We start from the raw sequence: 23,607 nt of genomic DNA on the forward strand, positions 1-23,607 counted from the left end.
CGCTGAACGTTCTGGACGCCCTGTTAAGGTTACTACTCCAGAAATCATTAATAAAATCCATGCTATGGTGATGGATGACAGAAGAGTGAAGGTGCGTGAGATTGCTAGTGCTGTGGGCATCTCGAATGAACGGGTACATAATATTTTCCATCAACATTTGGACATGACAAAGCTATCCGCAAGATGGGTGCCGCGATTGCTCACGCTTGACCAAAAACGAAATCGTGTGAAGTGTTGCAAGGACCGGTTTGCAGCTGTTCCAGAAGAATCCGCAGGACTTTAAGCGTCGTTTCGTCACTGTGGATGAAACATGGATAAATCACTACACTCCTGAGACCAAAGAACAATCTAAACAATGGGTTACCAAGGGGGAATCTGCGCCAAAAAAGGCGAAGACCGTTCCTTCGGCCGGAAAGATTATGGCGACTGTCTTTTGGGATTCGCAAGGAATAATCCTCATCGACTATCTGGAAAAGGGTAAAACTATTACAGGTGCATATTATTCATCGTTATTGGACCGTTTGAAAACCGAGCTGCAAGAAAAACGCCCACGATTGGCGCACAAAAAAGTCCTTTTCCATCACGACAACGCACCAGCTCACACCTCAGCAGTTGTGGTCGAAAAATTAATGGAAGTAGGGTTCCAACTCGTTTCACATCCCCCCTATTCTCCAGACTTGGCTCCCTCGGACCAATATGAAGAAATGGCTGGCGGGAAAAAGATTTTATTCAAACGAGGAGGTGATTGCAGAAACGAATGGCTATTTTTCAGACTTGGACAAATCCTATTATTCGGAAGGGATCAACAAACTAGAGCAGCGTTGGACGAAGTGTATAAGCCTAAAAGGAGACTATATTGAAAAATAAAAAAGGTTTACCCCAAAAAATTAAGTAGTTTTTATTTTTGCACGGACTTTTCAAACGACCCTCGTATATACAGCCATTATAAGAGCCATTTCTGGCTCTTAGTTTCTGTAACTCAACCAACCCGCATAGCCACGTAAGTTTCAATAATTATGAAGAATTTAATGTATTTTACTGTTTATTTATGTATTACTGATTTTCTATGTTACTGACTCCGTAAATTGTTTTATATTTGTAATATCCAGGCCCTGAAGAGGACAATATATTTGTCGAAACGTTGGCAAAAAGACGAGTTGTTTTATTTGACCGATTCCTCGCAAATCTTCCATCCTAAGTTTAACAATTTGCGGTCACGAAAACTATATATTCTTATTGATACCTGTAATGGAATGGAATTCAAAATAAAAAAGGACTGGCAATCCGGCTTTATAAGCCATTCCTATAAAGTCTGCTCAAGGCTGTTGTGAAGCTACTTAGAAATCTTTGATGAGGATTGGTAGCCAGAAGTTTACGTCTGGGTGACGATTCCCCGATCTTAGGTCTTGGATTTTATTTAATGGTTAATAAAAGAAATTTACAGTAAAGTATGTTTACTAGTCGCCTCTGTCCACGACACCTAATTGGTAGTTGGACGTTAAGCCCCGCCTGAAAAAGTAGGCGATTACTTTACTTTACTTTTTTTTTAAGGCTAGTTCTTCGAAGATGAAAAACGACGCCTTCATACCTTGCCCTGCAGCCCTACTGACCAGATTTCTAAGTCTAGTTATAAACAGACAAGATAGCACTATAAGAGTGTCTGCCTCCACGTCGCGTTAGCGCAGACCTCGTGGCTGATCTTCGTAGAATCTAATCTAATTTAATTAAAGATAACATAAATGCTAGGCGCCACGGTAGCCGAGCGGTTAGAGGCGAGACCCTGCGAAGCTAATATGTATTGTGGTACTGGGTTCGATTCCCCGGTCTTAGGCCTTGGATTTTATTTAATGGTTAATAAAAGAAATTTACAGTAAAGTATGTTTGCTAGTCGCCTCCGTCCACCACACCTAATTGGTAGTTGGACGTAAAGCCCCGCCAGGAAAAATAGGCGATTACTTTACTTTTACATAAATGCTAATTAGTGAAATAAAGCCAATTCTGCCTGCGTATAATGATCAGCTAACAACTGGTAACAAGTTAAACTCGCAAGTAGCGTAATATGAAAGTTCTTTAAGTCGCTACTGCTTTCAAAGGATTCAGAGCAAGTTTGTTGAAGCTTTCCGAACAAAATTTAAATTAAACTTAAGACAAATTTCAAATTTTGCATTTATTTTGTGCGCAGACACAATAGAATGCGAATGAGAATCGTATAAAACGCATATACTGTAGTTTACTCAGCAGATTTGAAAGTTTATTTCGTTTAATGAACTTGAAACTGATGAAAGCGAAGTAGAAGTTAACGGAAGTTACATCTGGACGGTCTAGGATATCCACAATCAGAAGATCTAATGTGGAGGCCAGGTGAAAGCACGCCAAATCATCTTCCTGACTCGTTACAGCTACATTATTTTCATTTTTAATATTTTCAATAAAAGCAACAGATTCCTTTTATTTTATTTGAGTTAGACGCCAGGTTATGATTTAATTCCAATAGTAATCAAAATCCATGTCAATATCGTAACTTGGGCGTGAAATAACCAGCGAAAATCAACTGAATGAGGCATCACTAAAGAGTTTGAACGTAGAACTAAAAAGAGACCAAAACTTACGCTTATAGGAGATTCCAGTTCATTAAATGAAGATAAATAAATTCCCTCTGTGCGCTTTGAGAGAAATTGCGCTGCCAGTGAAAGACGTTCAAAATTGAAATAAGAAGAAGTAGAGGGGCTTTATTTTCTTAGTGTTTGCTTCAGATTTGCAATGCTAGCGAAATATAAGATTATTCATGCAAAAGAATTTTGCTAAATAGCTAAAATAGAATAGAAAGGAAATTAAGTCAGGAGAAGGGGAGAAAGCAAAATTATTTATCTCTTAGAAATTATTATAAAATTAAGCAATTAATATTAATTCACTATAAAATTTAATAATATTCAATTAAAAGGCATCTATGAAGCTTATAGAAAAATGTATTTTATACTTTTTATAGAATCTCAAAGCATATTCTGAAAAACTTAAATTTAGGAAATTAACTCAATTTCTCTGACAAAACGGAAGTAAAAAAAAAAAAAACAAACAAGATAAGTAATCCTACTATCCAGTGCCTACTATATCAAGCGAACTTTACCACCAACTAACTTACACTTACGAACTAAGGAGACAGACAAAAGCACGAATGAAACAAATGAAATAATAAATGTTAACTCTTCATAAAAAAGAGATAAATTCTGTAATTAATTAAGCTCCAGCAAGTTAAGATCCATTGATGACTATAAATTAAAATAAAAAAATAAACGAGGTTCTAGATAATTGAAACGACTACAGCAATCTGTCATCATCTCCACATATAGCAGCAAGTATAGCGACAACAATAACCCACTTTTTTGTCATCAAGTCTGTTATTGTCAACAACCCACTCGTAATTTCATCGTTCTGTATAAAAATTGGCGATATTAGTTCCATTATTTCACTTTTATCATTACAATAATATTAATAAAAGAAAGTCTTGATTTAGAATAGAAATTTATGTTTTGTTGAACTGAATCCAGTAATGGCTGCACGTGCATGTTGCATGTGGACTCTAGATGGCACTGGTTTGCTCTTTATTTACTTTTAATTTGTTTACATCAACTTTTAAGTATTTTTAATCTTCACTTGCTGTCTGTTACTTTAGACTAAATAGAGAGGCATTTTTCTAAGATCGGTCTTTGACGGTATGTGATTTGAATTATTCACTTCATTTAAATTTATCAGGTACGTAACAAGAAAAACTGATAGCAGCAACTACACTTATCTACATCATCATTTAATTATAATTATATTATCTGATAATATATAATATTATACTGATAATTATCAGTATTTAAACAGTGTTTTCATCTTATCTGTGTTTGATTTATTACATTCATATTTTTTTCTTCATTATTATAAACACTTTTATTTATGTACAACTAGACCTATCTAACGGTGATGATGGGAGCCAAGACCGATCTTACCTTCTGGGATCATGTCAATATAGACAGTATTTATATAATCCTAAATCCACACTTTTCCATTTCACTGAAAGGGTAATGAAGGACATCATCTTCAGAATATATAGGGAAGATGTAAGGAAACTAGCCGCTAGGGAGTAAGATATCCCAGACTGGCTGTTCTCCTCTCTTTCCAGCCATACCTAGCCATGATTGATAAGGATCTAGGAATTGGTTTACACAAGTTTCTGAATCATTCCATCTTCTTAGAAGTTCCTCAAAGTCCTTGGATGGTTTACAGGCTTTGGGATGGGTCTGTGACTCCCTGGGAAATCTGGAAGAGATTCGGCGACAGGGGGAGTAGTTTATCTTGATCGGCCATTCCTACTTCTTACGAGGGTCATTTGAAAAGTCCGTGCAAAGTCAGAGAGGTAGCACTAGTGGCGCGTATCGAGGTTATGTTTAGTTAGTAGCATCTCTTGGAAGAACACACACCAAGTTTCAGCCACATCGGTCTATTTCTTTGTGTTTGGCATTCGTTTGAATCGAGGAAGTCGAGTGATTTTCAAAAAATGGACGAAAAAGAATTTCGTGTGTTGATTAAACACTATGAAAGGCAAAACGCCTCAGGAGACTAAAGAGAAGCTTGATAAACATTATGGTGATTCTGCACCTTCGATTAGAACAGTTTATAAGTGGTTTCAAAATTTTCGGAGTGGCCATATGGGCACAAGTGACGCTGAACGTTCTGGACGCCCTGTTGAGGTTACTACTCCAGAAATCATTGATAAAATCTATGATATGGTGATGGATGACAGAAGAGTGAAGGTGCGTGAGATTGCTAGTGCTGTGGGCATCTCGAATGAACGGGTACATAATATTTTGCATCAACATTTGGACATGACAAAGCTATCCGCAAGATGGGTGCCGCGATTGCTCACGCTTGACCAAAAACGAAATCGTGTGAAGTGTTGCAAGGACGGTTTGCAGCTGTTCCAGAAGAATCCGCAGGACTTTAAGAGTCGTTTCGTCACTGTGGATGAAACATGGATACATCACTACATTCCTGAGACCAAAGAACAATCTAAACAATGGGTTACCAAGGGGGAATCTGCGCCAAAAAAGGCGAAGACCGTTCCTTCGGCCGGAAAGATTATGGCGACTGTCTTTTGGGATTCGCAAGGAATAATCCTCATCGACTATCTGGAAAAGGGTAAAACTATTACAGGTGCATATTATTCATCGTTATTGGACCGTTTGAAAACCGAGCTGCAAGAAAAACGCCCTCGATTGGCCCACAAAAAAGTCCTTTTCCATCACGACAACGCACCAGCTCACACCTCAGCAGTTGTGGTCGCAAAATTAATGGAAATAGGGTTCCAACTCGTTTCACATCCCCCCTATTTACCAGACTTGGCTCCCTCGGACTACTATTTGTTCCCCAATATGAAGAAATGGCTGGCGGGAAAAAGATTTTATTCAAACGAGGAGGTGATTGCAGAAACGAATGGCTATTTTTCAGACTTGGACAAATCCTATTATTCGGAAGGGATCAACAAACTAGAGCAGCGTTGGACGAAGTGTATAAGCCTAAAAGGAGACTATGTTGAAAAATAAAAAAGGTTTACCCCAAAAAATTAAGTAGTTTTTATTTTTGCACGGACTTTTCAAACGACCCTCGTACTTCCTAGAGAGCATGGTCTCTTTTTGAACTGGAATAGGATGTTCTTAAAACATCTAGGAAACCGTTAATGGCTTGGTGTGGGTGAAGAGGCCATCATGCTACCTCCAGATTGCCTGGATGGTTACATGTTTTACAGATTAAAGCACCCTATATAGGGAGCTCTATTTAGAATATTTGTAAACTTTAGTAAAGGGCGGCTTATTGTACGTATTATTTTTAAAGATAAAATAGCAGTATGCAATTTTTACAATTAATGAACTTTTCTGTTTTGTGATATTTACAAACAATCGACCAAGCCCACAAATATAAAAATGTTCAAGGATGAAAAAATATATTTCCAAATAAAGTTAAATCTAAAAAATTTTATGCAAGTGCGATACATCATCTTAATTTGTACAGTCGAGCCTCCCATAAAGGACACTCTCACTAGCGACCATCTCTATTTTTGCGGACAGTTTTTGGATTTCCCCGTTTTACCCCTATTCTATATAAAAGAACCTCCGTCTAACGGGACACTCTACATAACGACCGCGCACATTGATTTTGGGAAACGGATTATATGTTTCACCTCCCACCAACGACCACCTTATTATTAAAAGTTCATTTGACGCGGTGATCAAAATAATTATCCCCTCTCAAGTTTTTGTTTTTTTTTCTGGTTTTTCCTAAAGTTTCCTAAATAAGCTCCATGCATCTTGCACCATTTTAATCATTTTTCAACATAACTTTGGACGAACAATATTATTTTTTCCGATATATCTCTCATACGAAAGTGGTTAACTCTCTAGAAGAGAAAATAAAGGTGTTGAAAGATTTTGCAGAAACCAAATCGAGCCATTGTCAACTTGCCGAAAGGTTTTCTAATAACAGATGATAGTATGATGATAATTTTACCATAAATCATTATTGTTATGAATAAATGTGATGGTTATTATAAACATTATTAATTAAGTCAATAATATGTAGTTTTTTGATAAATTTTTTGGATAATTAAGAAAAATTTGATGCATATCATATAGCTGCAATAATTAGGCAATTATGTACGTTTTTAAATCTATTAATAATAAACAATTCTTAAATAGATGTTTGGAAAAAAAATCCATATTATTTCATTACGAAACTTGCCTACCTCCTTCTAACGACCACCTCCAAACAGCGGCCACTTTGCTTTCCCCCGCCAGTGTCCGTTGTTGAGAGGTTCAACTATATTTAGAGAATGAAATTGAAGTTGGTGAGGAGAACCAATCACCAATGAAAATAAGTGAAATTACTAAATATTTTAAGGTTTCCTTAATGATCCGTAAGAACTTGTTTTTGCAGCTTTTGGCCCTCTTTAGAATATTCTTGAAAAAGATGGTACAAATTTGAATTGTTTAAGAATTTATTTAGTTTTAAAATGAATTGTTAATATGACTATATTCTCATTGGGAAAAATATAAAAAGAAGTAGAAGGCAAAGAAGCAGGTGTAGCCTGTTAAGGTTGCTCTGTGTTGGGAGCTGGTAGCTAGAACAGCTGGTCGTGGCGGGTTGCTGCCGCCGTTCAGGCTGAGGACCAAGGAGAGTGGGTGTGGTCTGGTGGAGCCGAGGAGCCTCAAGGCTGCATGTGTGCAAGCCGAGGTACAACAGGCACTTCACCGCACGCTGACATACACCCACGGGTAGCCAGCCACCCTTCGGCCGGGGCTCCAGCCAGTCCCCTCTCTACACCACTGCCTTCTCCATATTATTATGCACAATCTATTATAATTACACAAATCTCTTCAACAAATTAACTCTCCTACCAAATTATTAAAAAACAAACAGAATTCTGCAAGAGAAATTCCAGTGATTTACTTTCACTTACTCGATCAACAAATATTTTGAAAATGGCCAGCATAAGGTTAAGCAAATTATCAAGAAAGAGGCTAAATTTAGACGTATAACTACATTTTATTAAAAAAGTATTATGAATGACTGCATAAGAGGGATTCGAACTGGGGATATCCCACTTACAAAACCACGCTCTTGACCACTAGACCAACACCCGCTCCTCACTGGCAAGAAATCCTTACCGTAATCATAGGTCAGGAATTATAGGCATACTGGATACATTAAAATGAGGTGATGGTTGCTTTTATTTGATGATAAAACAAATTTATCCTGATTCACCCACAACCATTACATTACACTACACGTTTTAAAATCTTCAATTATTATTTTTTTTTTCTTTACGTCACAAATAACATTTTTTGCAGCCAGAGGACCTTCCAAAACGTGTATTTCTGGTGGAAAATTAATATTGAAAACCGTTCACGAGTTGATAAAATTGTAAAACTTGTATCTTAAATATCTCGACAAATATTAGGGATATCGAAACCGGGTCAACGTCATTATATAGTTTTTTATGTAGTTTTCATAATCATTGTCAAAACCAGTGGTCCTAATGAAATCCCGATCAGGTTTTTGCCCGTAACTCCGCCAAAAATGAAGATACAGCATCGGGGGGTAAAAAATTTGAAAACTAGACTAAAAAAAAAACGTAGTTTGTTCAATGGATTTTTCTGGATTTCCGCTTTCCTAAAAAAGTTATTAACGATTGGTGCGCTTTAAATGGATCATCCTGTGTTAAAGTGGATTTGTTGGTACTTGAAGAATAACAATAATCGTTGAAGGAAATCGTTGAAGAGAAAAATCACTTCATTGGAGTTAGGCGCCAAGGTAGCCGAGCGGTTAGAGGCAAGACCTGCAAAGCTAATATGCATTGTGGTACTGGATTCGATTCCCAGTCTTTAGGCCTTGGATTTTATTTAATGGTTAAATGAGAAATAGTAAAGTACGTTTGCTAGTCGCCTCCGTCCACGACACCTAGTAAATGGTAGTTGGACGTTAAGCCTCGCCTGAAAAAATAGGCGATTACTTTACTTTACTTACTTCATTGGAGTCTTACTTCCGGTTGAAGCATGTCTTTCGGGGGGGGGGGGAAACCTTAGCTTTGAAAGCGATACTAGCATCAAAACGGATTACCAAGTTAGTGTATTTACAATAAGACACTCTCTGCACATCTACATTATCAGCCCAAGCGCTGAAATATTTTCGAAAATCATTCTCTAACCAATTTATGACTAAATAAAATCCAGAAAGAGTATTGCTGCCGCCGCCAAACTCCTTATTTTCTCGCTTCCCATTAAGCTGCCCCCCCAAAAATACATTCTTCCCGCCTCCAAACACCGTTTTTGTTTACATTAGTGCGAACCTGTTGCCATTGTATGTATACACAGAGCACAGTACTAAAACCCCTGTTTAGGAATTCATACAGTATCAGGAAGAGCGGACATACTTCATAATTTATCATCACCAGCAGCCAGTCCAGCTTCTCTGCCAACATTAGCATTCCCTAAGTTCTACATACGACTTCTCTTTTTTACACAAATTGAAAAACAAAAAAATTTAGTGCAAATTCTTAAGTGTCTTTTTCTTACGTAACCCGTAGACAAATATTACAATGACGTTCAATTTTTCATAAACTTCAGTTATTCTTAACTCTCTGTAGAGCTGTAATAGTAATTAACAGATTTTTTTTTTCAAATTTGAAACTCTAACAATGCTTCTAGGCTCACAAAAAAACAAAGGATAAATCTTTTTGCAGTGTAAATAAAATTATAGGCATTTAATAGAAACGATTAGAAAAATTTCGTTGAGTTTCAGTCAAAATGTTTAGTAGCATTGAAATAGAATTCCAGGTACGAGCATTCATGGACTCTTTAAATTTTTGATATACGAGGGTCGTTTGAAAAGTCCGTGCAAAAATAAAAACTACTTAATTTTTTGGGGTAAACCTTTTTTATTTTTCAACATAGTCTCCTTTTAGGCTTATACACTTCGTCCAACGCTGCTCTAGTTTGTTGATCCCTTCCGAATAATAGGATTTGTCCAAGTCTGAAAAATAGCCATTCGTTTCTGCAATCACCTCCTCGTTTGAATAAAATCTTTTTCCCGCCAGCCATTTCTTCATATTGGGGAACAAATAGTAGTCCGAGGGAGCCAAGTCTGGAGAATAGGGGGGATGTGAAACGAGTTGGAATCCTATTTCCATTAATTTTGCGACCACAACTGCTGAGGTGTGAGCTGGTGCGTTGTCGTGATGGAAAAGGACTTGTTTGTGGGCCAATCGTGGGCGTTTTTCTTGCAGCTCGGTTTTCAAACGGTCCAATAACGATGAATAATATGCACCTGTAATACCCTTTTCCAGATAGTCGATGAGGATTATTCCTTGCGAATCCCAAAAGACAGTCGCCATAATCTTTCCGGCCGAAGGAACGGTCTTCGCCTTTTTTGGCGCAGATAACCCATTGTTTAGATTGTTCTTTGGTCTCAGGAGTGTAGTGATGTATCCATGTTTCATCCACAGAGACGAAACGACGCTTAAAGTCCTGCGGATTCTTCTGGAACAGCTGCAAACCGTCCTTGCAACAATTCACACGATTTCGTTTTTGGTCAAGCGTGAGCAATCGCGGCACCCATCTTGCGGATAGCTTTGTCATGTCCAAATGTTGATGCAAAATATTATGTACCCGTTCATTCGAGATGCCCACAGCACTAGCAATCTCACGCACCTTCACTCTCCTGTCATCCATCACCATATCATGGATTTTATCAATGATTTCTGGAGTAGTAACCTCAACAGGGCGTCCAGAACGTTCAGCGACACTTGTGCCCATATGGCCACTCCGAAAATTTTGAAACCACTTATAAACTGTTCTAATCGAAGGTGCAGAGTCACCATAATGTTTATCAAGCTTCTCTTTAGTCTCCTGAGGCGTTTTGCCTTTCATAAAGTAGTGTTTAATCAACACACGAAATTCTTTTTCGTCCATTTTTTGAAAATCACTCGACTTCCTCGATTCAAACGAATGCCAAACACAAAGAAGACCAATCTGGCTGAAACTTGGTGTGTGTTCTTCCAAGAGATGCTACTAACTAAACATAACCTCGGTACGCGCCAGTGGTGCTATCTCTCTGACTTTGCACGGACTTTTCAAACGACCCTCGTATTCTGTTAATGTAATCATTTAAAACGAAATACTTCAAATAAAAAAAAAAAAATCCTACTGAGGAGGGGCCTCAAAATGTGCATAACCAATAATAATGCAATTTCAAATTTTTTGACAAATTACAATACTTTCTTTTGCAGAGATTGTACACACTATTATCTATCTTTGACACATATAAGGTTATATAAATACATTAAAAGAACGCAACTTCCTTTAATTAATAAGAATTTTTATTTATTTTAATTAACCGGCATAATTTTGAAATCATTGCAATGAAGTAACCCCAAAGAATGCTGTTGAAACTCGGCCAAAACATTTATACAATGAATCACATAAATTACATTATATTCAAATCGTTGTCTACAAAAGGAATTATTTTAAAAACGTATGGGAACCAATTTGGAAAAATCATCTTATTTTAGTGATTGTTTTAAAATGTTTCTAAAATGAAATAATCGATATAATAATCGAATGTCTGATAACTTGATCAGCTTTTCATAAATGGGCAAAATGTAGGTTACGCTATTCAGAAACTTTTTCTCATACATTTAGGATTTTAATTTATAAAACTGTATTTACAGGACCAAAACTGCAGGAACTGCAACTTGTTTCTTCACTGTAAACAACTTCTTGCGTTCACGAAACACAAAACAATATATGGGAGATTTTCGAGGATACTAGTATACGCGTATGTAGCCATTATATTATGCCTTCTATAGGTATAATGGATGTAGGAGATGTTCAAGCTACCTAAAGCTAGTCTGTTCGAAGCACAACGTAGAAAGATGATTACTAGTCTACTTAGGTTTAAGTCTCCTAAAGAAAAAGTGGCCAAAAATTAAAAATGGAAAAATGATCTAATTACGTAATCAGCCCTTTTTCTAAAGAACACATTTTCAGAAAGAAGTAACCTGAAAAACGAGCCATAGAGATAAACTATTTTAAAGGCATTTTGCAAATAATTTTCACCAAAACTTTTTATTATACTAGGATTAATCCCAATTTTTATTTTTAAAACACATTTCTTTGATAAAAGAAAAGTTTTGAAAAGAAATTCCTTTGGGTAACTGATTTCTTTAGCCTTAAAATCTAACTTTAAAATTTCTAATTTCTTGCACTTTCTTGAAAATAAAATGGGAAAAATTGTAAAGATTACCCAAAAAATAAATAAATAATATTGTCTGGCTGCGTAAAAGATATTTGAAAGTAATGCGGAAATACAAAGGATGGAGTGTAACCGACAGGTACCAACCTGAGCACGAAGAAGGAAGCCAGACTAATGGAGCCAACATTAAGTAGTACTAGCCTCCCTTTAGTAAATATGAAAGGAAAAGGGCAACAACAGTAGTGGAAAGGTAAAAAGACTAGCCTAACTTGGAAGGAAAGCGTATTTACCTATGTACTTACTGCACAAAGTTTTCCTTCTCCTTTAACGCAGTTTTTCTTCTTTTAAAACCAAAATAGGTAAAGAAATATTCTCCCGGATGGGATGCTCTTTAACTTTTTAGAAAAGAAATTTCTTTTGTTCTTCTATTTAAACAAGTTGTTTTGTAAAACGAACTGGTTATTAGGGGTGAGATAATCAAATGTTTGTAAGGTCTTCTTTGGAATCTGCATTGTTTCAGTTCAAGCGAAGGAAACTTTTATACAAATATTTATTTAAAAAATTAGCTGTTTCTATACTAGCTGCAATTTGTACTTAATTTTCTTTAAAACTAGATTTAAGACAGATTTTATTATTCTGAGAAGTATACCATTTTATAAATAAATAAATCACAAAGAAATACAATATGATACCTAAATAATTAAAACAATATGTTACCTGAAAAGACTAATTAAATCACTAGTTAATATACGTTAATGCTGAACCTTCCAAGAATGTAACCTAACAATCAGGTTGTATAGAGTTGTCAGCACTCTCTGATGGCCATTATAGTATTCTCCCAAAAGTAAACAACTTCGAGGGTTGTTTAGAGGTTAACATTCCCTTCAAAATATATTTAAAACAAGTTTTGTTGTGAAGTGTCACCTTAACTGGGCACCAAGTTGCCCGTAAGTTAAAGGTTTAACCATTATGTTTTATTGAAGAAAACAAATTGCTTCTTAGTAACAAAATAGCCTAGCTAATAACAACGAATTGTAAAAAAAATTCTTTGTAGATACAATCTAAGTAATGTTTTACAGCGAACTATAAGTAAGAAGTAGTTTGGTATAAATCTACTGTATTCAAGTGACAGAGTGGTGAGAGGTAGGCGGACTGGTCGAGGACGGCCGACCTGGCTACACCAGGAAGGTCCCTCCACTGGTTCTGAATATGATGTAACAGGTGACAGACACACACCACTGTGACTCAGAGAGCGCCTCTACAGACAGCTCACCCTGGGAGTGGCAAGACTCTCTCTACTGTAGCCAATCTTTACCACATACGCCCAATCTCAACCTCATTATTACCTCCAGTACTCGTTTTTTGTGGAATTTCTTTCATATTTAGGCCCATTTTAATTTATTTTGTGTGTTAGCTCCATTAAAAAAAAAAAAATCTATTTGTATTTACTGCAAAGTGAAAGGAATATTTACAAAGGAACAGGTGTCTGTTTTGGTCACATTTGCAAAGCATGAGCTTTTTTTCCTTAAACAGTAGCGAACCTAGCGGCGGACAACAAGAAACAATAGTTACTAAAGTGCATATTTTGTATAATTACTTAAAAAGTAAAATGAAAGTAACTATAAAATTGTTGATCAGAACCAGATAATAATTACAAGCTCCTTCTTTAATTACATTATTGTTTCATTTCTTTTTATTCGATTTCGTATTTTCTATTCAGAGATTGAATAATCAGGTTTGTGTCAAGAAATCAGGGGTGTAGTAGACAAATTTGACTTCCATTTCGGGCGCTATTGATCTCAGATGTTGTTGACATACCTTAAATTATACAATTTAATAAGTGGAAAAAATGAATAGTTCTTATACAGAATACTGAGAAAAGAATTTTGACTATAAAATGTTATCGCAAAAATATTCTTTTTTGAAAGTGGAATAAGTCCACTTCTAATAATTATAATTAAAACAACTTTCTTATTGTAATTATTTTTTATTACATTGCTACTTCAGTGTACGCTGCTCGTTAGCAGATATGCTAACTGTAAAAGAAAAATAAGTTTAAAATATCTTTTTTTGCTTTAAAGATCCTAACGAAGTAATTTTCATTTTTATATTTTTAATATAACTGAAATTTAAAAAAAAATAAACTTGGTTATTCGTGTATTTAAATGTCTTCATTTTAATTATTACTTTTTACATAAAAACCCATTTCAGTAAAGCTATAATGTCTATAAAATTATGGACTTAAATTTACTCCTGGTTTTATTTCTTGTAATATGTTATTTTTGAAGGTGCTATAAGTCCATTTGGAGCTAAAATAATCGATTATTTTTTTAAGAATTGTAATAATTATTATTTCATAATAAAATGTAAAAGGTGTATAGTGTTAATAACATCACTTGAATAGATTAAGGTTTACGAATATTTTTAAATTAATTCAAATGCCAAGCCTTAAATATCTCGATACATGGAATAATGGACTTATACCACTTTCAAAAATAACAGCTCATATTTTAATGACTGTACCGTTCTAAGTTTATAGATTTTCTAAATTTTTTTTACATCTCTAGTCCGCAAATCCATATAGGTCTGTGGATAGTTTTGTATATCAATCTTTTGAGTTCAATGGGCAATTTGGAGCGTCGTCCAAGTAGTCTGTACAGAAGTTTCGCGTGTTTGGTCATTGTCTTTTAGGGTTCTAAGTGAGACGTTTTGTTAATGACGTGCCCAATGTAGCGCAAGTAATTTAAAATTTATATTGAATATAATCTGATGTCCAAGGATAACGTACACATTTAGCTGCATTGACGAAATAAGGAGGAAAATATAGCAAAAAAAGTGAAAAGAAAATGCAAATTGTTTTCAGTACAGCGATTAGTGTAGTTAATTAAAGAAGAGAGGTAAGAAACTTTCTAAAAGCAAGCAGCATGGTGCAGGAGCAGAGGAACGCGCGAGTTTTACAATGCGACATTTCCAACTGATTACTCACCCGACGTCAACACGACCATCATCGTCCTTAGCCCGCAAGTCATTTCTAAAAACATAACATGATTTCCCAACACTTGTATACCTGCAGGCTTTCCGTAATAAACACACGTATATATGTACAGACGTCGCTACCAAAGTAAAAAAGTGAAAGTACAGGCATCTCCATTTTTTTTATTTTTCATTTAAAATTGTTTAATCCTTCTTACATTCATTCATAAAAAATAAACAACTGCTCTGTAAGCTGTACTACCCAGTTTATAAACTTATTTGATAATAAAATGGCGCTAAATATGTATTTTAAAACATAATACGATATGTATTTCGTCCACGCCTCTAACCAATTGTAAGAGATATTTTCTAATGAAGCCAAATTTTCGAAAATGCATTTTAACCGAAAATGCAAGTTTGAGGTCTCCTGAAAGAAGAGAAGAAAAGACTATTTCAAGTAAGTGTACATATACGAATAAAATACGAGGTGTGGCTATTAAATAACGAGACTGATGCTGCTACAGAAGAACTATGCATACGCCAAATCCTAACGATCGACAGCTGTGCAGCGTAAAGCCTTCTTCTCTTTCGATTTGCAGCGTCTCACGTGTTTGTAAAGAAATCTGTCTGACTGGAACCGTCGTTTGTGTTGTAAGAGGTGTTAGTTTTGTTTTGCCGAAAACATGGATACTACACATGTAGTAGAGCAACGTATTGTCGGTGAAATTTCACATGAAACTTGGTAAAATCGCTACTGAAACTTATCTTTTATTAAAAGAAGTTTATGGTGATGAATGTTAATCACGTGCGCGAGTTTTTGAGTGGTTCAAGCGTTTCCAAGATGGCCGAGAAGACGTCGGAGATGATGACCGCCTGGGTCGTCCAAAACGGATGAAAATATCGATTATAAATAATCAACATTACTACCATGAGGTGCTTGCTCAACTCCTGCTTAAAGAGTAAGGAAGAAACGACCCGATTTGTTCTCCATCAAGACAACGCGTCGGCTCACACTGCATTGTCTGTCAAGACGTTTCTAGCAAAGTAGAACATCCCAGTTTTACGCCTCATCCGCCTTATTCGCCTGACCTGGCCCCATGTGACTTTTATCTATTCCCTAAAGTCAAATCTCCATTAAAAGGAACACGATTTCAGTCCGTTGAAGCTGTGAAAGTAAAAGCGGCACGCGTCATGCACAGGAGCTCACAGAAAAAGACTTCCAGCACTGTTTCGAACAATGGTAAATTCGCATGGAGCGTTGTAGGGATAGGGGAGGGTTGTATATTGAAGGTGATAATAATTAAATATGTATAAATTTAAAATAAAATGTTTTATAGCAATAGTCTCGTTATTTAATAGCCACATCGTATCTCAAAACCGAAAAAAAATCACAGGTATTTCAAGCTGGTGCACTTTCGATAATAAAAGTAAAGTAATCATTTTTATGGGCGAAACTTAACGTCTAACTATCAAATTAGATGTAATGGAAGCTCATTCTGGTACAGTTAACATTTTGCTAAATAAGTAACTACACACTGGATTCGAATCAGTAATATCCTACTAGTCCCAATCAAGATACCGGAAACCTGCTGCTACAAATTAGATTATTAAAGTTTTTAGGCCAAAAATCCTCAATCATTATTCATACTCAAAAGACCCCATTTGTAATTCAAATATTTAATAAGATTTTTCTTACTAGGAGAAAGGTAGATTCAAATAAGAGAAAATTAAAAATAACAGACAATAATGGAGGAGATTATATTAACTTACTTCAAATTGCTATAAAGGTGACTTCGCTATTATTTGTAGCTACATAACGGTAATTTGGGTTAACGTTCTGTCTGGCTGTACTATTGTTAGAAATAGTTTCAGGATGGGTCAGACTTGCTTTTAAATTGGAAAAAAGAACATAGTTTTGTATTTAGAAAGGTCGTTTAAACTTAAGAAAACAATTGTCTGTAAAAAAAGTACCGTTTCTAGCCCTAGTGTTCGCTAAAAACAGCGTCACAGCGTTGTTATGTTCTTGTGTATAGAATTTGGGTTCAATGTTTCCTATAATTCCAAATATAGGATTTGAGACTAATCAACAGATTGCTTGTAGCTAGAAACTCTTGCCCATTATTGTTAGCTCTAATAATGAGAAACCATTATTGTTAATTATCAAATCTCCAAAAATAACACTTTAAAACGCCTTAGTAAATTTTATTAAATATTTGGTAAGCCATTAGCTTTAATATTAATGGATGAGAATCACACTTAAAATGTTTCAAGTTTTCAGAATAATTTCCTTGCAAAACATTACATGAAATTAAATGATTCATAATTTCAACAGAAAAAAAGAAATAGATTTATCAAGTTAATTGTTATTACTTCATTAATCAAGGCAACATCAAGATGAGCGAAGACCCAAAATCAAACGAAGACTACAAATTAAAGTAAAACCAAAACAAAAAAAGAACCCTCTGAAAATTACGTTTTGTTTTTTGTTCCTTAGTATTCTGAACCTTCTTTTGTTGGGTTTAAAACTAAATGCCAACATTTCGGCACAGATGTGGGGCCTTCATCACTAGACTCTGATAAGATCTGGTAGTATAATTAATGTGAAGATTAAAATCTGTATGGATGAACAAGCTTATTATGCTAAAAAAATTACGAAAGCTACCAAGAATTTATTTACAAATGAAGAGCATTAGCAACCAAAACGCGGAGCGGACTAATCTAGACATTCTAGGCGACTGTTATTAACATGATTCATAAATTTAAATTGAAAAAATAATTTGAAAGACCGTAAAACATCAACAACAACAACAAAAAAAAACAGATAAAATAACACGTTTAATACGAATACCTGCTTCTATCTATTCTAGAGTAGGTACTTATTAGTTCCTTTATATTTTATTATTTACTGTTATCAAAACGTATAATTTAACAGCTGTTGAAGAAAGATGACCCAATCATAATAATTATTGCAAAATAGAAATGACTACATCACTTCCTCGTGCATTTTATTACAATTTATTTATCTTTTACATAATATGTATAAATTTTATTTTATATTCACTCCTCCGGCGACTACACTTTACAAATTTTACATTAACGGGCGCGACGCCTTGTTTACCACATAAACTAAAATTTGAAGTATTAGTTAATAAAGTATTTACTTTTCATTATTCCAGAAATTTATTTAAAAATATAATTGTAAATTCTCCTGCCTTCCAATATCTACTTTCCACATTGAATACCTTCTCACAATTCAAGTACTACCAAACATTAGTTAATCACTGCCTCTTGAATATACGAGGGTCGTTTGAAAAGTCCGTGCAAAGTCAGAGAGATAGCACTACTGGCGCGTATCGAGGTTATGTTTAGTTAGTAGCATCTCTTGGAAGAACACACACCTAGTTTCAGCCAGATCGGTCTATTTCTTTGTGTTTGGCATTCGTTTGAATCGAGGAAGTCGAGTGATTTTCAAAAAATGGACGAAAAAGAATTTCGTGTGTTGATTAAACACTACTTTATGAAAGGCAAAACGCCTCAGGAGACTAAAGAGAAGCTTGATAAGCATTATGGTGACTCTGCACCTTTGATTAGAACAGTTTATAAGTGGTTTCAAAATTTTCGGAGTGGCCATATGGGCACAAGTGACGCTGAACGTTCTGGACGCCCTTTTGAGGTTACTACTCCAGAAATCATTGATAAAATCCATGATATGGTGATCGATGACAGAAGAGTGAAGGTGCGTGAGATTGCTAGTGCTGTGGGCATCTCGAATGAACGGGTACATAATATTTCGCATCAACATTTGGACATGACAAAGCTATCCGCAAGATGGGTGCCGCGATTGCTCACGCTTGACCAAAAATGAAATCGTGTGGTGCTGTGCTGCAAGGACGGTTTGCAGCTGTTCCAGAAGAATCCGCAGGACTTTAAGCGTTGTTTCGTCACTGTGGATGAAACATGGATACATCACTACACTCCTGAGACCAAAGAACAATCTAAACAATGGGTTACCAAGGGGGAATCTGCGCCAAAAAAGGATAAGACCTTCGGCCGGAAAGATTATTGCGACTGTCTTTTAGGATTCTCAAGGAATAATCCTCATCGACTATCTGGAAAAGGGTAAAACTATTACAGGCGCATATTATTCATCGTTATTGGTTCCCCAATATGAAGAAATGGCTGGCGGGAAAAAGATTTTATTCAAACGAGGAGGTGATTGCAAAAAACGAATGGCTATTTTTCAGACTTGGACAAATCATATTATTCAGAAGGGATCAACAAACTACAGCAGCGTTGGACGAAGTGTATAAGCCTAAAAGAAGACTAAGTTGAAAAATAAAAAAGGTTTACCCCAAAAATTAAGTAGTTTTTATTTTTGCACGGACTTTTCAAACGACCCTCGTACTTTCCACATTGAATACCTTCTCACAATTCAAGTACTACCAAACATTAGCTAATCACTGCCTCTTGAATATAGATCCAATCTTTCTCTGAATTGTACTTCGAATAAAACATGACGAATGTCTCAGCTTGAAACTCGTTGAGGTACTTTGTTAATGGACGATTCTATAATAACTTCTTCTCAATGTCTACTATAAAAAGAAGGATCGCATAACATCCCAGCCCAATCCTGAACCTAAACTCTATGTCCAGCTTTAATACATTCAAGATGTTTTCACTTGGACACCATAGAAATTAAGATTTCCGTGGTCTTTTATGAAACTTCAAGATCTAGTTTAACCAGACTAAACTACTTTGGAATGTGACAATAAATATTCGATCATTTATTTCTGTTAAATAGACAATTTTAATGTTTTGTTTTCAGCAATGTTTCCTCTTAAAAGCCAATTCTAACAAACTAACTTGGTTAACGAAATTAGTTTTGAATGAATTTTTAGATGTGCCAATATCTGAGGTCATAGGCACCCGGAGCTATTTTCAGTGTTCACATTCAGCCTCCGGAGAATGTTCTCTCGTTACAGACAACATTTTTCACTCACCGGACAGTGAGCTGTAACAAGCTCCTAGGAAAAGGAAATCTAAAGGTCAGCAGCTGAATTCGAATGCAGGGTTTTCGTGTGGCAATATATTAAAACTGTCCGGTAGGACATTTGTATAAGGGTTGACCATCAAAAACTGCACGAAAAAGTGTAACGTTGAAAAACACCCAAATTTGACAATTTTTTTCTATTTTTCTATAAAAGATAAAATTCCCAAATTTTCTTTATAATATAGGGCAAATCCTCCTTTATAACTGTAATTTTTTTGCAACCACCCAGATCTAATAGGTTTCGAGAAAAAAGTTGCCGAAAATGAGCAAAAACGGCTTTTTCAAAAAATGTTCTTGTTCTTGTTCTTCTTCTTCTTGTTATTGTTGTTGTTGTTCTTGTTACCTTTTTTGTAAACAACGTAGCGCCTAAACGCGTGAACCGATTTTCATGAATGAGGTGTCATTCGATTCGGAATTTTATGTAGATGTGCCTTTTGGGGGTCTCGGCCCTGTACATCGAATGGGAGAGGAGTTAGCCCCCTTTATGTAAGGCCCCCTCCAAAATTATTATTACTAATTACTCTGTAAATCTTGGCCCGATTTTGATAAAATTTGGTAGGATGATAGGGTTAGGGCTCCCCTACCTAACAATAAAGCGACGATCTGCTCTTACACTTGTTAAGGGGAAGTATAGCAATCGTTTCAAATTATCGACACGTGAACCGATTTTCATGAATGAAGTGTCATTCGAATCGAAATTTTGTACAGATTTGTACTTTAAAAGTCTCGACGCTATGCCTCATAAGGAGGGGAGTTCGCCCCACCCAAATAAGGCCCTTTCTAAAACTATTATTACCAATATTTCTACAAAGCTTAGTCCGATTTTGATAAAATTTAGCTCAAATAAAGTGGTTAAAGCTCCTCTACGTGGCTGTGAAGTGCCATCATGCTCTTACACCTACTAAGAGGAAGTACTGCAATCGTTAAAATTATCAATGAGTGAACCGATTTACATCAATGAATTGTCGTTCGATTCAAAATCTTTGCCTTTTAGGGAGAAGTACTGTAATCGCAGTTTATTTTTCTTGTTCCTCTTAAAAGGAAGTACTAAAATCGCAGTTTAATTTTGCTATTTACGTACAAATACCTTCCTATTTTATTCAAAACGCTTTCTCAAAAAAATGGTTATTGAGGATGGTTTGGGGACCGCAACTATAATCATTCTTTAAAAAGATCTCTCCAGTGGTAGTTACGGTTCCGATTTAACACCTTATCAGGTTATAATGAGAGAATAGCTTATTCCAAATTTTAAAAAATCTGTAAAGCAGACGTAACTTTGCAAATAGACAAAAAGGAAAATCTATCCAAAAGGTACAAAAATCTCCTTAACAAAAACTTACAGTTTTAAAAGTTAAGTATAAGGGTTGATTAAACGCCAAAAGGTACACAAATCAGCAGTTCCCAACATTTCATTAATACTTCATTGATATAATTTAAGTAATTTTACTGCATTAACTTTTCCTTCACATTTTTTAGAATTTATTAGATGTCACAGACCCTTATGCTGGCCAGTTCATTCATAATATTTTTTTATTATAATTATGATAAAATGAGTGATGAATTATTCTGAGTAGTCACATATACATGCATGTTAAAGTAGAAAAAAACAAAGTTAGAGTCGGCCACTTTTTAAATTTCAATCACGGAGGATTCAAAACAATATTTCAGTCTTAAATTCGTCTTACCGAAATATTCGTGAGCACAAATAACATACATTTAATAACAAGTAGATTATTCAACAATATTTACTCATTTCTCAATTGTAATTTAATTTAGTCCCCCTAATTTTACTTATGGTAAAATACTGGAATAATTAGCTGTCCTAAAAATATGCATATCTTTATTTTCTTTATTTTATATTACATATATATAACATTGTGGGAAGAACACCTAGATTGAGAATGTAATTGAAGAAAACTATATTATTTGCGATAAAGCCAGATTATTTATTACTTATTATTACAAACGTTTGACTACAACATAAAATAACAATTACTTTAATCGAAGAATGAACTTAAACCAATGATTTTTATTTAAAAATAAAAATAAATGCATAAAATCATTGATGTAAAAAAAGTTTATGAATTTTTTAGCCTCTTATTTTTTTTATATTTTTTATAACGTTTTCTTTTTCACCTGTGATTAATAGTTTGATTATTATAGATAAATAGATATTACAGTCAATCTAAGTTAAATGGTGTGCTACTTGAGTAAATATTTTGTAGACGAAAATGGCCAGCATAAGGGTCTGTGACATCTAATAAATTCTAAAAAATGTGAAGGAAAAGTTAATGCAGTAAAATTACTTAAATTATATCAATGAAGTATTAATGAAATGTTGGGAACTGCTGATTTGTGTACCTTTTGGCGTTTAATCAACCCTTATACTTAACTTTTAAAACTGTAAGTTTTTGTTAAGGAGTCCATATACAGGGTGATCCATTTAAAACGCACCAATCGTTAATAACTTTATAGGGAAGCGGAATTTTGAAAAAACCCTTAAAATAAACTATATGTTTTTTTTTGGTCTAGCTTTCAAATTTTCCACCCCGATGCTGTTTCTTCATTTTTGGCGGAGTTACGGCCAAAAACCTGATTGGGGTTTCATAAGGACCAATGGTTTTGACAATGAATATGAAAATTACATAAAAAATTGTGATAACGTGAATCTCGTTTTGATATCCCTAATATTAGTCGAGATATTTAAGATCAAAGTTACAATTTTATCTATTCAAAAACGGTTTTCGATATTAATTTTCCACCAGAAATACACGTTTTGGGAGGTCCTCTGACTGCAAAAAATGTTATTTTTGACGCAAAGTAAAAAAATAATAAAAATGAAGATTTTAAAACATGTAGAGTGATGTAATGGTTGTGGGAGTACAGGATAAATTTGTTTTATCATCAAATAAAAGCAGTCAGAGGACCTCCCAAAACGTGGAAAATTAATATCGAAAACTGTTCTCGAATAGATAAAATTGTAACTTTGATCTTAAATATCTCGACTAATATTAAAGATATCTAAACAGGGTTAACGCAATTTTTCACAGGTTTTTATGTAGTTTTCATAATAATTGTCAAAACCAGTGGTCCTTATGAAACCCCAATCAGGTTTTTGGCCGTAACTTCACCAAAAATGAAGATACAGCATCGGGGGTGAAAAATTTGAAAACTAGACCCAAAAAAACATATAGTTTACTTCGTGGGTTTTTTCGAAATTCCGCTTTCCTAAAACGTTATTAGCGATTGGTGAGTTTTAAATGGATCACCCTGTATAACAATGGATATATCCAAGCTTTGGTTAACTGTAAACTAATTTTGTACACTAAGAAGTTAGTTGTGATTTGTCTCGACTGGCAAAGTGTAATATTTGCAATAGAAAACAAAACGAATCCAACTATTTGCAAGTTTTAAGCGTTAGAATTGAGAAAGAACGTTCTTATACGAGGTGTGTTCAAAAAGTAACGGGAATTTTCGTTTTTTGAAAAAAATATTTATTTATTCATCTACATTAATATTGTCGCCTTCAAAGTAGTCCCCTTCGCATACAATACACTTGTGCCAGCGCTTTTTCCAATCCTCGAAACACTTCTGAAACTCGATCTTTGTGATAGCTTTCAGCGATTCGCTTTTAATGTCATCTATGCTTGTAAAACGACGGCCTTTTAATGTTCTCTTTATGTTTGGAAATAGAAAAAAGTCACATGGAGCCATGTCTGGCGAATATGGAGGCTGGGGCATCGTTAAAGTTTTGTTTTTGGCCAAAAATTCACGAACAAGCAATGAAGTGTGAGCAG

The 23,607-nt window shown here is 35.0% G+C and overlaps 1 protein-coding gene across 9 annotated transcripts in view; it reads right to left on the minus strand.

Moving 5' to 3' along the window:
- The window catches only part of shn (zinc finger protein schnurri), an 89,319-nt gene that overhangs the window by 26,977 nt on the left and 38,735 nt on the right, over positions 1-23,607 (minus strand). For 2 of the 9 annotated variants that reach the window (XM_074135115.1, XM_074135112.1), the window contains exon 1: positions 14,450-14,483. The exons of 6 other annotated variants lie outside the window; for them this stretch is intronic. In XM_074135115.1, coding sequence (XP_073991216.1) covers positions 14,450-14,468 — 19 coding nt within the window. In that variant the 5' untranslated portion in view covers positions 14,469-14,483. Of the gene's footprint in view, positions 1-14,449; positions 14,484-23,607 lie in introns of those variants that run through there. One more of the 9 variants, XM_074135119.1, reaches the window with a different exon arrangement.

This window comes from Rhodnius prolixus, unplaced genomic scaffold (assembly GCF_049639745.1).
Source record: "Rhodnius prolixus isolate KJV_2025 unplaced genomic scaffold, Rpr scaffold_5, whole genome shotgun sequence".
Classification (NCBI taxonomy): Eukaryota; Metazoa; Arthropoda; class Insecta; order Hemiptera; family Reduviidae; genus Rhodnius; species Rhodnius prolixus.